We start from the raw sequence: 14,820 nt of genomic DNA on the forward strand, positions 1-14,820 counted from the left end.
ATTTAATTCAAAATCCACTCATATTGAAGTATATGACAGTTTCCAGAGCAGAACCCATTTGAAAGAATATCTTAAACGTCGCCGACATATTTGGAGGTTGCTATAATTTTGGTCAATATTGTTGGATCGTTAGCCTTTAACAGTATTATTCTTTCAGGCGTGACAAACTCAAAAGTGAATTATTTCATCTGTTATATTCATATTCATATTCATATTCATATATATTCATGTTCTTTTGTTAATCCCGACGATTTTCGGTGAAATATTATATTAAAACATATGCATGTACGCTCCTAGACAAAAGAACAAATGGAAAATAATTTAATTTTCAAGTAGGCCGAAATATTAGATACGTTCAGTTTGTTTTCCATTATTCACACACTGATATAATCATGGTCACTTCCTTTCTGAATGCATTCACCATCAAAAGTGTCACATCAGTGTTACCAAATCCCAAAACTTGAGTAGCAATCCTCGTATATAATTCGTAGACTATAATATTCAACGTATGCGCTTTTGTTGGCGATTGTACACACATGTCGGTGTGGCATTACGTGGCCGCCACATAATACACTGTAAACTCGAAAAGCTAAAAAACGACGGAAAATGAAAAATCATTTGGACGTTCACGGAGAAAACTTGGGTCTGCCGTCCAGGGTGTGCCGGACGTGACTTGATTTAAGATAATTTCGAAATGGCTTCTGCTAGAGTAACTGTATCTGAGGTGAAAGTTTCCAGTTCAAGAAATATTATTACAGGGATCGGGCACGACTTAATATTGATAGAGGATTCGATTCGGAAAAATTGAAACTGCCTGGAATAATCTTTTAACTACTATATGTGAAATTTCACATCGCTTATATTGCTCGATGAGAAAGCGCAACATATTTACAGAGTTTGTTATAAGAAATATGAAATCGTATAATCCATTGTTACGCATTATGCTAAAGATGAAATCCAAATCAAAAATAATGTAGAATTGAAAATTGTCCATATAAACACCGTCACTATCACTTTGATAACTCTTTAAATATCATCTGTTCTATCACCAGTTAAGTAAAAGTCATAAAATATCATTCATCGTCAAGTGGGAACATTCTTATCAAATACCATCACAGTTTTTAAAGCTTAGACAAACAGTTTTATGACGTCAGCCACTAACAACCAATCAACGAAAGTTTCCTTATCATTCCTTACGTATCCCCCAACGCCTATTCGAGAATTGAAGTTTACAAAGAAATTCAATCAACATTGGTTGCTGCATAGAAGGAAATATAATAAGATGTTTTGAATGAAATTTTACATTGTGCAACCGCCAGACACAAGGACATAATATGCTTTCAATAAAGTTCTCGCAATTTCGACTTCACATTTTTCTTGCCATTTTCATCGCATGAAAATTGCAACTACTTTTTGACTTTGCTTTTCTTATGATCAAGAGTGGATAACGTACCATGTAGAAAGTAAAAGAAAAAAGTTGGTTTTGGTCGGTGGTAGTGAAGATGGAATGTCAAACTACGAAACTACGTTCAAAATTTATCAATCACATCATTTTGAAAAGTTATATGCACGAATGAGAAATATTCTTTTGGAGAATCGGTTACAACTTTTCAAAATAATCACGCATTATCTTTTATATATAATTTTTTGATGAAAATGTACCAAACATACTTCTGAGGCTTCATATTAGGCCCTCTATATTTGACACTAAACATATTTATTACTTGTTTATCTTTCTCAACGTTTCAATTATAATATACCAAATATTTGTAGCATTGATAAAGATTAAATGAAGGATTGAAGCGTTGGCATCTAAAAAAAACACCTGACAGTTTTATTTTGAGTCCTCAACCCACAATATCATTCGAAACTAAATGTTATTTTGAAGAGAATTTGATTTATTCAACTGACTAATAAAAATAATACGTGTTGCTGGCGATTAAAAACTTTTTAAATACTAATTTCATGTTTTTTTTTCCAGAACCAAGCAATTATGTATGCAGTACTTGCAAAGCGCGTCTCCATTCAGCATGGCGGCTAGTACAGCACGTTCAAAACTCCCACGGGATGAAAATATACATAGAAAGCTCTCCTACTAGCTCAAAAACTAGTAATAGTAATAATCACAGTGGTAGCAGCTCCAGTAGTTCAAGTTCTGGTTGCTCTTCAGGCGCCGTGCCACCTCCACCTCCCAACATGAGACATCATTTATTACCGCCACCTGATTTACATAATCCTTTCGGAGTCGGCGGTTTACTTAGACTACCCATACCTCCACTGAATCACGTGCCGGTACCACCAGCGCCACTTTTTTCTCGACCTGAACATCACTACAGGATAGATCAATTAGTAAGTGAACAATTTCGTCATCATGGACTAAATTTAGCTGCGGCCGCTGCAGCGGTAGCTTCGGGAAATGTTCCTCCTCCACCGCATACTAACTTCCCATCACCTGCTGAAAGAGCGAACGCTAATAATCTACCTCCCAGAGATCGAGTAACACCAAATCAACCATTATCTTTAGAACCCCAGCTGGATTTTTATTCGCAGCGGTTGAGGCAATTGGCAGGTACCACCAGCCCGGGTACGGCACAGGCAGGCTCGCCGTCACCCCGCAAGCACTCACCGCCTTTCGCGAGTCCTTCCCCTTCCCAGATGCCGCCAACTTCAATTCCCAATAATATTAGTTCTAGTAGCAGCAATACCAACAATAACAATAATAGCAGCAATAGCAGTAGACCTCCTAGTACGTCACCTCCAACAAAATCCGATGACCAACAAATGATGAATACCCCTAGATCGGCTAGTACACCACCAGGTAAACCAGGATCTCCAAAAAATTCAACGTCATCTGAAACTACTCACGCTTGTGAATTTTGTGGTAAAAAATTCCGTTATCAAAATAACCTTGCAGTCCATAGGAGGACACATACAGGAGAGCTACCTTACAAATGTACTGTATGTGATCATGCGTATGCACAGAGCTCTAAATTAAAAAAACATATGAAAGTACATAGAACTCCAGACGATAGAACTAGCAATGCGGGCTCGGTGGAAACTCTGGAAGGCGATGATAGTGAAGAGGAAGAAGAAGTAGAAGATGAAGAAGAAGATGAAGATGATGAAATGGATGAAGAAGAAGCCGAAGATTTGAGTGTTCCTAGCCAAACTCCAAAAAACCCAAATAGTCCATCAGCTTCACTAGTGGGTGAACTGATGGACAAATTTGGCTTGAGTAATATCGCCCAATACAGCGAAGCGTATAAGCAAGCTCTTCAAGAATCAAACACAGCTTTAAAAATGCAATATAACAAAGACAGGGATAATAATAATACATGTTTGTCGCATCAACTGAAGATCAAAGACGAGTTCGCAAAAGTTTTACTACCAGTACCTCCACCACAACACTTACCTCTCTTTCCTCCATTCAACGATTCTTTTGATGCATCAAAAAGATTGAAATTGGAATTAGATCGGAACGATTGGTGGTTACCTGGTTTACCGAGAGATAATAAAGGAGTACCTGGCCCTAGTGCACTACTTCCGAACCCTCTGGTCAAAAAGGAGTCGCGGAGAAACGATACTTGTGAGTATTGCGGCAAAGTATTCAAAAATTGTTCGAATTTAACTGTACATAGACGATCACATACCGGCGAAAAACCATACAAATGCGAACTTTGTTCTTACGCATGCGCCCAGAGTTCTAAATTAACGCGTCATATGAAAACTCACGGTAGAATCGGAAAAGACGTTTATCGGTGTAGATTTTGTGAAATGCCGTTTTCCGTTCCCTCTACATTAGAAAAGCACATGAGGAAATGTGTAGTTAATCAAGGCAAGGGGCATTTGTTAAGTACGATGCCGATGCTTTCAGGTGACGAAGATTCTTCCACAAGCATCACATCCAAAGAACCTCTATGACTCTTTCCGTGGGGTGGGATGAGATTGCCTCCTCCACCTCCCAGTTTAACGTACTAGTCCCAATGAACTGTTTAGAAGAATTGTTGTTGTGAACAGTGATTTTTGCCTCTGTTGAAACGTCTAGTGTAACTTGGTTTTAAGAAGGTTATGACCCATTTGTCATCCGGCTTTAAACGAAAATCATTGGTGCGTTCATTGAAGACTTATGCAATCGTAACGATGTTTGTGGTTCAAGCAACAAATTTTGACTACAAATAAAAACTTTTCCAGTATTAATTATATATTTTAGATTGATATTTTTCATTAAGAAATAAACACAATAATATGGAAATATGAAAATTTATTCCAAGGACAATATTTGATGTCAATGATAACTAACAGAAAGTGACAATTGTTAGAACTTCTTCGTAAGAACTATGCAATGAAATATAAACTATTAACTGTGATAAAACACACCGATTCTGAAGCCTCTTATTATTATAAGATTTGATATGATACTTCCAGATTTTCTTAATTCGTTACTTCATTAATATTTGAACAGATTTGTATTTATTGTCAAGTATATTGCTGCAAAACGAAGAAGAAAGCTTTAGAAAATATGTTTTATAATAAACTATTCCAGCATTTATGGCGTTTATTTCTTGATAATAATAGTAAAATAGTGTTAGATATAATTGTTATGATTGCATAATTTTCTAATGTTATGACGTAAATTCAGATGTATAGTATTAATATATAAAAAAATAATCCCTTGAAATATTCATTAAAAAGGGATACAAATTGTTCTTTGTAACTGATACCAAAGCAATGTTCTTTTTTCCTAATTATTATTGATTATTGAGTTTATTGATTATTGTATATTTGTAATTAGCTATATGTTGAGACTGAGAGGGCTAGAGGTTTTTTAAATATTTTGTAGAGGCATGTTTTTGCCATCAAAGTTCTTAGCCCAATGTACATTCCCTGTCATATCATTTTTTCTTGGCCAGTTACAGCCTAGTGTATATATTCCAATTTGATAATTTATTGCTGGAAGGAACTATCAACAATCTTCACAATACAAAGTTTAAAAGATCCAGAAGTTTATGAAGTTACAAAATTTGATGATCATCGCTGAAATTTCAATTTTTTTAATACATTTCTTTTGTCGGTAAATATACCAAGTATAGCGATAACAATTTTATTTTTATCATAAAAGATGTGGTTATCTAGGTATATAAAACCCACAATTTTAAAAAGAATTTGTCAAATTCATATCAGTCAAAGAACTACAACTCTAATAATCTGTAGCTTAGGTATAAAAAACTTATCAACAAGATAACAGAAATAGCAAACCGCATGTTAGATTGATGAAATGAGAAAACAAGAAAACAAAAAAATAACTACAAAACTTTATGAAAGAGCGACTTAAAATATATAATAGCCAGAAGAAAGGAATTAAACATTTGGGAACTCCCCTAAAGAGTAATTTTAAATAAATTTGGAAACTCTAATGTGAAACTATGATCCATAGTTATTCCATAAAGTTTTGTATTCATCAGAAAACTTGAAGTACTTATCCAAAACGACTGTGACTGAATAAAAACGCTGGAGAAAACCTAGAACTGAATATCGAACCAAAAACAATAAATTCATGCCATTAGATGATATTAAATACCATTGCAATCAAATTTGATAAAATGATTGATAATATAATGAAAACATCTATAAACATATTGAGGCTATAATGGTAATAGGAAATACAATTTTAAAGGGGCAATTTGAATTTGTACCGTACAAATAAAACGAGTAAAAATTAAAAATTTTTTGCAGTAATGTTTGAAGAAATGATATGAACAGAAAACAAATTTTGCTATATATTGAACATCAATTTCATAGACCAAAACGATATCTAAATACAAAAAAATTAATAATATATCTGACACACATCCGAGAGCAAAATGAATTGATGAAATAAAAAATTACTCTTCCTATAATTAGATAATTATATGGTTTTGGAACTGAATTTTTTTTAAATCGTAAGAATACTTATAAGTATGAAACTAATATTTCTTCATGAAACTGAAGGGAATGTATAAATGTTTAATTCAAAACATTGAAAATTATTTTTGTTCAAGAATTTTCTCCATACTCTTAATTTACTGTCCCAGTGCGTAGTAACTTCTGCATCGTTTTTATTTTATTCTGTCAAAATTTTAAACAGAAACGGAACTATATTACAATATTATCTTCATTCACATTTTTATCGAAGTTTCTTCCTCCGATGCATAAATTCCATTCTTATTCTGATTTTTAGTTGGTACAGACCAACAAACATTCCAACTCCCACTAAGAAGGCAATCCTGCATTTTTGTATGTATTATACTTTTAAAAGGAGGTAATAATTAAAAATTCTTGATTTTCGCTCAAATTATTTTATTTAAAAACCGGAGAATACATTAAAAACGCTTTTAACACAAAATTAGAAATACAAATTTCATTTAAAATTATGTTGTTATATATATATATATATATATATATATATATATATATATATATATATATATATATATATATATATATATATATATATATATATATATATATATATATATATAACTTAGATGGTTTAAGGAATAGAAGTACACGTTTAATTTCTATATTTCTTGAATAAAGTGGGTCGTTTAAGACTATTTCTTTTTCTATACATTTTAAAATAGAATGGGATCGTTATAAGCTTGTTTTATAAAGGCACTAACATCTCAAAAACTTTCATCTTGCAAAGACTTGCTTGAAGCATTTCCATGGATTTTTTCTTCACACGTTATGAATTCATCATGGGGAATATAAGTTTGGACTTTCGAGGTATTTTTAAAAGATTCCCAAGAAAATTTAGTTGCACAGCTTTTGTTGCTATTCCCTGGAATATTTTCTAAATTGTCTTCTGCATGGAGGAGTACCGAATGAAAAAATAATTTGAGAATTGTCATCCCCACGCACATGTTTCAAATAACTCCAAAGTGATTTGACTCAATTTTCTGGGGAATATCAATTTTAACATTTTGTTTGGGAACTATTTTCATATTTTCCATGTTTTTTAGATATTTCTAATAAAATGAATTTTCTGATGCTTTTCATTATGTACCTCCAAATGTTATTCAACTTTTTGAACCTATGAATATATTAATGGGAAAAATTGTTTCTATATAATTCATTAGTTTAAAAAAAGCTTCAATTATAAGTAGATATGATAATTTTGATCACTTTGATCACTAATTGTATTGTACATCGGTGCTTTAACCGATTCTGTGTAATCTGCACTAATGATATTGAGAGACGTTACCACATCTGCTACTTTGTAACAAAAACAACTTGGGTGGTAAACACCGAATAGGTTTTATTGTTGATTTCTTTATCAGTTTTCCATTCACCGAAATACTTAATTATTTAGAACGATTAAAATATTATATCGCACTTGTATATTAAAAAATGATGTCAGTTTCGATTTTTCTCTAAAAATATGTATTCATCAATCAAAGTAAAATCTTCCAGTTGAGCGCTGAATTGTCTAATACAAATTCAGTAAAGTAGTAAATGTCTGTAGCTATTACAGTTGATACTGATTTATCCCTTTTAGAATCCATGGAAAAATCACATTCTCTCACCTCTATATTTATGAACTATTCAAATCACAATACTGAAATAAAGTTGGATCAGTCCTTTGGTATTCTAGCAAACCCTTATAGCGATTGGTCCATACTAATCTATGGATATACCTAGATAAACCACTGCTAGTTCTAAGTTTATGGTAGAAATTTTCTTTTTGCTTTTGTTCATTGGTTTGTTAAATATGTTGATTCATATTGCCTAGATTCATCTCATAAAAATTGTATCAACACAAAATCTAATAAAAATTCTTATCTATACATTGAAGACCAATAAATTATATTTGAAAGTAAAGAACTAAGGACACATATGAAGATCATAGAGACATTCTTTTTATTCATACGTGTGGATTCAATAAAAATCCTAAAATTGAATATTTTCAGTCTCTAATAGAAAAATTAGGATTATTCGTTAGAATATTATTAAATGACAGGTGATTTTACCCCAACTTCTGATATCTTATTTGTTCTATTTCTCACTAATCTCTTATATCCAAATAATACCATAACAAACAAAAACATATCTATAACTCTCTAGGGAGATATAGGAGGTACTTTTGGATACAAAACTCCCGCTATCAATTATTGGGTGTTGTTTAATTGATAATTTCACATAATAATGGTACACTAATACAAATATTTCCTCAAAATCAAGTTACTTTAAATTCGACATATTGACACATGTATTAGTTTTTCGTAAACATTGTTCAGTAAAGACAGAAGACAAATCCAAATGTGCTCTTTTCTACTGGTTGCCGTGAGTTGCACCATGATGTATATTTTCTCATCAAAGATACCTGAATGAGAGTGAATTAGTCTATTTTACTTTGAGGAAGGTTCACATTGAGAAATAAAATATACACCGTGATTATTAGGTGTAGATCCTCCCAGGATACTTGTTTCCCTCTGGGGGTAAATATCATAGTAACTTCCTAAATATGTAAATATCCATTAATATTCGTTGATAATTTTTCAAAATAATCTTACGATTAAGTGCCAATATTTTTGTTGTTGGTTTCCTCGTAGCTTCTATGAGGAAATTTTTTGTATATATGAAAATATAACTTATAAAACTAACATCAGTTTAACAGTCAAATAATTTTGACGTAACGTTTTAAGGCTCATATTTATGTTAATGTAAAATTAATAAATTTATTTCAAGGATTAGCAAAACCAAAAAAATAAGCTGCTCAATGCAATAAATAGTAGACAGCTATTTAGAATTCAAAGAAATATAGACAAATTAAACAACCCGCGAGTTTGTCTACCATTGTATAAAGGATCATATCATATGACTATGACCCGTTTAGCTCGATTAGTTCCGCAATAAAACTGAACGTAATCCGGGTTAGTTTCTGAAAATTCAGATCATGATTGGCTTAATCCGATCATAGTTTTCGAAAAGTCCTAGTAAGTCACATTTAATTTGCTGAAACGCTGTTATGACGAACCTAAAATATTCGCCAAGATTTGTTGAGGATTTCGAATTGCAGATAAGAAAAAGTTTGGCGAATAATGATCAAAATTCGACCGAAAAAGAAATGAATAAATGATATGTTTGTGTTTTAGAGAAACATAAGCAATTATGACAAATTGACATCCTCATTGTATAAGTTAATTAGAGTGGTTCAAATATTTTATTAACTCATGTCATCAAATTTACTAACTGTTATTAGTGAGAACTCTTAGATTTTTCGAATGTATTGTGAAGATTGTTTACAAATTTACGTTGACTTACTACCCAGTGTAATATGAAATAAAATGTTTCACTATAAGATATTTGGAAGTTAGTTATTTAAAGTGAATATTTCGTACAAAATCCCGTCTCTATTGTTCCCAAACTATTCAAAAATAATGTAAAAAACAAGTGGCTTTCCAAAGAATTAAGAAATACGTATATATTCTTTCGTTAGGTAATTTTTTATTGTATACTTTTGTTTGTTGTACATTTATATAATTCTATTTTTAAGTATTTAATATCCCATATGAAATGTGAGAATTAAAAAAACAATTTTGGTTGTAACTATTTGGTTTTATTCTAAAATTCCTATAGCTTAGTAATTTTAGTCACTGTGTTTATTAATAAAAATATGACTGATTTTTAACAGTATTTATAAATGCTTCCCATAAAATTATTGAGTAATAAATGATAAAAGATTCATCAACAAGTGCATTTTTTGTTTCTACTCTTTGTGTTGTCGATCTGAAAAACTGACTGTTTCCAGTATTGTTTATACTATTGTTTCCTATTGAAAGTTTGTGTTTTTTGCTTCTGAGTTAACATGTGCATCTTTTATTGATTACCTTCTCCAATTTTTTAAATATCCACAGTTTTCTTCGATGCAGTTATAAAAATTGCAGACATTTTAACTGATTCTTATTAAGTTTTTCCGTAGCTCTTTACCAAAACTGAAATTTGTTATACGCCCCAAATGCAACAATCTGAAGCAATATTTTCCGTAACTTTTGGTTTCTATATATATCCGGGAATTTTATTTTTTCCAAAAGACAAAATGGCTCAATAGTAGAAGAAGAACGTATTACTCCGAAACTTTTAGAAATCTACATCGAATTAACTAGCTGTTGTTTGGGTGAATTCCAAGTTTTTTTTCATTTTTTCCGTTGAATTATGATGGAAATAATAAATACCGAATAGCAAAAGTGGAACGAATTGAATATTTTGAAGATAAAGCCGCGAAAAAGGAAAAAATAGTAAAAATAGCAAAGCAACAGAAATGATATCAAAAATTTTAGACTTGAATAAACAATTTTATTAGAATGATAGAAGATGGATAAGTAAAACGAATACTAAAAGATGGAGAAGATGGGAAAAAAATAATAGGGAGACAAAAAGTCGTTGAAGACTAGCAAATTTGACAGAAAACAGAAACAAATGTAAAGAGAGAGTAAAAGATCTTATTGGCGAAGGACAGATAAGCATGTAGTGTCCTATGAAGCTGGTATCGTTCACACTAGAAATGCTAGAAATGCCATGTTGTAGTTGATGCTGGCAATAAAGTGCGGTCAATGAAGTCAGAACAATCAACCTTCCTTAGAATAGGAAAAAAAGTTTTGTCTTAAGAACCCTTCAAGGTTACTAATTCATGAGATGTTGTTGCTTATTTTTGAGGAATAAATACTATTCATAAAATATGTATACGAGTGGTTCTCTCTTTTGAAAAAGGCCGGAAAGTGTTTCTCATCACCACCATAGTAAAAGTTCGATAAGCTTAGTCATTAGCGAAAACATTGAAAAATGAGGTTATCTATTTTGAAAAAGCTACTAGTAGCTCTATATACTACAAATATCAACTGCTATCTTCTTGCTTCACATCTATTGACGATCAAAAACTAGCAACCTGAGGGGTTTTATAGAGTTTTATTCAAATGTTGGTGGGAACCTAAAACAAAACATTATCTGGAAATAATTACTACTTGAAGGAGGGAAAATCCATTGAATAATGAAATTTTTACTTATATCAAATGTCTCCTAATGTACCCTAGTACGAATGACATGTTAGATGGCTTTTTCGTTCATAACAATGCTCGCTCTCAGCCAATAACGTTAAACAGTTCCTGAAAAGAAGTAGACGAACTGAATATCTACCGTTTCTTCACTACACTTCCTTTCTTTTCCCACAAATAGTATATATGAAACTAAAAAGATTTGACGATATTTTTGACATCCAGATAAACGTAGCGAGGATTTTAGACTGAATTCTAGAAGTCGTATATAACAAAAGCAAACCTGAGTGGTGACTATTTCGAAAGACATTAAAACAATTTTCGTTTATATTCTATTTAAGTTGCAATAAAATACAAGATTCAACAAAGAGTTTCTCAATATATTTGAGTTCCATTTGACCCAAAATAATTACGGTTTTCTATCGAAAGCATGTTTTTACTTTTATAAATGTCAATTTTCTTATTAGTTTCACTTTAGTCTGCTTTAGCCTTAAACGATCTGTTTTTCCATGGTTGCACGGATGGTGTTATAGATTTTGATATCGACAGCGATCTGTTCCACTCATTTTAACACTTGTACTGAACTGCTTTTTCTTTTCCTGGGATGCCTGTATGTGATGAGACTCAAATAATTGATACGTTTCCCTTGGATTGGTTTAATTGGGTTTTAATAAGGATACCTATTGAGTTTTTGGCAAAAATTTGCTTAATACTTTGTGTTGAGCTTATGGAGTCTGTTATTATGACTATTATAGTATCTATTTCTTCTGCAATCACTACTATATATAATAGATTTATTTTAATTCCGTAACTTCCTCAGTGTTCTCACTCCCACACATACATTGGAAAATCATAACATATTGACGACTCTGCATCTATATCTAACAGCCAGCATTTCTTTACCTACATGTCCATCTATACTATCAAAATATAAAATTTAACATAACGATAAACATTCAATTCAACAATTTTATGCTTCTAATGTCCTAAAAAAAACAGAGAAGAGGTAAGACCACACAAAGCACAGATAATAGTTTCAATTCATATTGTTTCGTACACCAATTTTATATGCTTATTAAACATCACTAAAAATTTTATGACAATCTTCACCTTTCTCGTCGAAAATGTCATCAAAAGAGAGCAAAAATAATTCAGACAAGAAAGACGAAATTTGTTCATTTATTCTGTTCCCAAATATGAATCGAAGCTGCAATCAAGCACTTGTGGTTGGTGTCTCTTTAATCCATATTATTTCAATAATTAAGTATTATGTTAATCTTCGATAGTTAAACTTCTCACCAAACAACTTTCAAATATTATTTTGTTTTATCTAGAATTCTAAAGAACTTTTTGTTTTCAAGTATATATCTTATATTGACTTAATTTTTTGGAATAAATTGTTATATGATAAAATGGAACTGATATGAAAACAGTCATAATGATGTTCAGTGGAAAATTTTCCTAATCAAAATCAAATATTTTTTGAATACATGTTGTTACGATGAAAATCAGAAAATATCCTATATTAGTGATAATTTCAAAAATCTTGAAACTGAGTTTGTACTTAACATTCACAAAAGTACCGCGTCCATTCCATCATTTGATTGATAAGATCTTACTGATTTCATTTTATCATAAAAATATTTCTGTGAATTAGTAACGACTAAAATCGCGATATTCCAAACGAGTTAAAAATGTATATGTGTTATTGATACCAGATCCTTCTTCCTTGAGTTAGGACACAATAAATGATACTTGAAAGAAATGACGAACAATTAATTATTTAAAAATTAAAAAAAAATATCGAACATATCAAAACCTCTCTAGTTCCAGGACACTTTTGAAAAATTGGAAAAAGGGTGCAGTCCTCGCTGTATTTTGTTTATTCTTATGAAATATATGTTTCACCGAACAATCAATTCTAAAATAAATAAATCATTATAAATATAGTGAAATATCATTTTTTGTGTCCCTTCTCATTTAATATTTCCTGAATCTACCTGTACCAGAGTTGTTAATGTTAAGATATATTGGGGTCAAGATAAATAGTATTAAAAAATGGAAATCACAAATTCCTATTAACTGTGTCATATTGTTGGCAATATGAATCATGCAATATTTAGTCAAAACGTGGACCAGGGTCTTCTTCAAAGTAGTATTCACTTGTCAATCCTTAATATTCATTTTATGAATGTCTATATTTTCTAGCTACTCCGTTTCATAAATTATTGAAGATATTTGAATACCAGGGTTATCATTAAAAATTAAATTATTGTGACGCTTCCTAAAAAGCTTTTTTTGATGGAAAAACACTAGAAAATTTTTTTTTATTCAAAACAATTCGCGCCTCTACACGATCTACGTTAATTTTAGGTATAATAATCTTTTTGGAAATTTTTCAGGAAAAATACAATTTTATTTGAAATATAAAAAATTATAGAACTCAAATCAATAGAATATTTGATCAAAATAACAATAAACAAAGATTTAATTTCAAAAATTTTTCCTGTTGATTTAGTCTATTAAATGAAAAAAGTAAATACTTTCAAATTGAATTTTTGTTTTAAAATTACATTCATACAAGTGTTATTTTGATACTAATTTTTCTTCATTTAAAGCCTCAAGTAAGCTTTTCATTTTTAATGCCCCTTCTTCTATAATAATCTAAGAATTGAAGGAGGAGACGTTTCTGTCCTTCATCTTTTGTAAACAAATCGTTGTTAACAAAAATTTCAATACTTGCAAACTAGATGGCATTTGATTTCATAATGTGTCTTCTATGTCAAAAATATATTTTCTCTCTTATATTATTTACAGAGAAACAATAGTTAGTCCTCAATGAAAAGAATACTGTTTAAGTTGTCTATTGTTATCTATTGTGTAGTACTCAATAACTTTTTTATCAAGAATACAATTCAGTTTACAAATAAAAATAATTAACACTCAAAAACAATACTTTTAAACATATAATTGCTTTAATCATTACATTATTTGATTTATAATTTATACAATGTAACTGAGACGAAGTAAATTCTTTAGAAACTTTAGACGCCTGAATGCATGAGAATTGATGGAGCTCCATAAACCTTGTTGGCAATAGAAAATTATTCTGCACCTTCAAAAAAGACTTCGAGCGCATGCGTGTCTTGTAATTTTTTGAGGCATTTTCATGGAAATAACTCATAAGTAACGGCTCACAGATGTATCAAGAGCGCAAAAATATAAGAAAAATTGAAGCGTGAGTTTCATAACTTAAAATAATAACGCATAAAGTGTTTCATTGTTAGCTGTTTTCAAATCTCAAGTTAATATTTATTTCAAATTTAATGAGATACTTTCAGGGAAAGAATAATTATACCCAAAAATTAACAAAGATCGTGTACCGGCACGTATTGTTTCAAATTAAAAAAATTGCAGTGGTTTTTCATTAAAAAGAAGCTTTTTAAAGAGCGTCGCAAAAAATTCATATTTCAACGAACACCCTATTGGATACGTGTCGTTTCGTTCACTTTTTTGTTTTTTAAATTTTTTAAAAAATACAGTTTCTACTATCAACTATCAACAACCGTATCCAAATATCAATTGTTGAATATTTTATTTGTTTTCAAGAATTTCTTAGTAATTATAGGCATATACAGAATATGGTGGTTGAGTTTGGCAAGTGAAAATGTTTAATGTAATTGTAATATTAATGTTGATATGTTATTTCGAATAACTATTTTTTATTTATTTGAAAATATGGCTGTAGCACTACGATGTTCGTATGGGCTACACCGTACTTAATATGAAT

General features: G+C 30.8%; 1 protein-coding gene across 2 annotated transcripts in view; it reads left to right on the forward strand.

Moving 5' to 3' along the window:
- LOC130446692 (B-cell lymphoma/leukemia 11B) overlaps positions 1-5,619 on the forward strand; it is a 115,787-nt gene extending 110,168 nt beyond the window's left edge. For both annotated transcript variants that reach the window (XM_056783078.1, XM_056783079.1), the window contains exon 4: positions 1,982-5,619. In XM_056783078.1, coding sequence (XP_056639056.1) covers positions 1,982-3,921 — 1,940 coding nt within the window. In that variant the 3' untranslated portion in view covers positions 3,922-5,619. The remainder of the gene's footprint in view (positions 1-1,981) is intronic.
- The last annotated feature ends 9,201 nt before the right edge of the window (positions 5,620-14,820 follow it).

Source organism: Diorhabda sublineata, chromosome 7 (genome assembly GCF_026230105.1).
Source record: "Diorhabda sublineata isolate icDioSubl1.1 chromosome 7, icDioSubl1.1, whole genome shotgun sequence".
Classification (NCBI taxonomy): Eukaryota; Metazoa; Arthropoda; class Insecta; order Coleoptera; family Chrysomelidae; genus Diorhabda; species Diorhabda sublineata.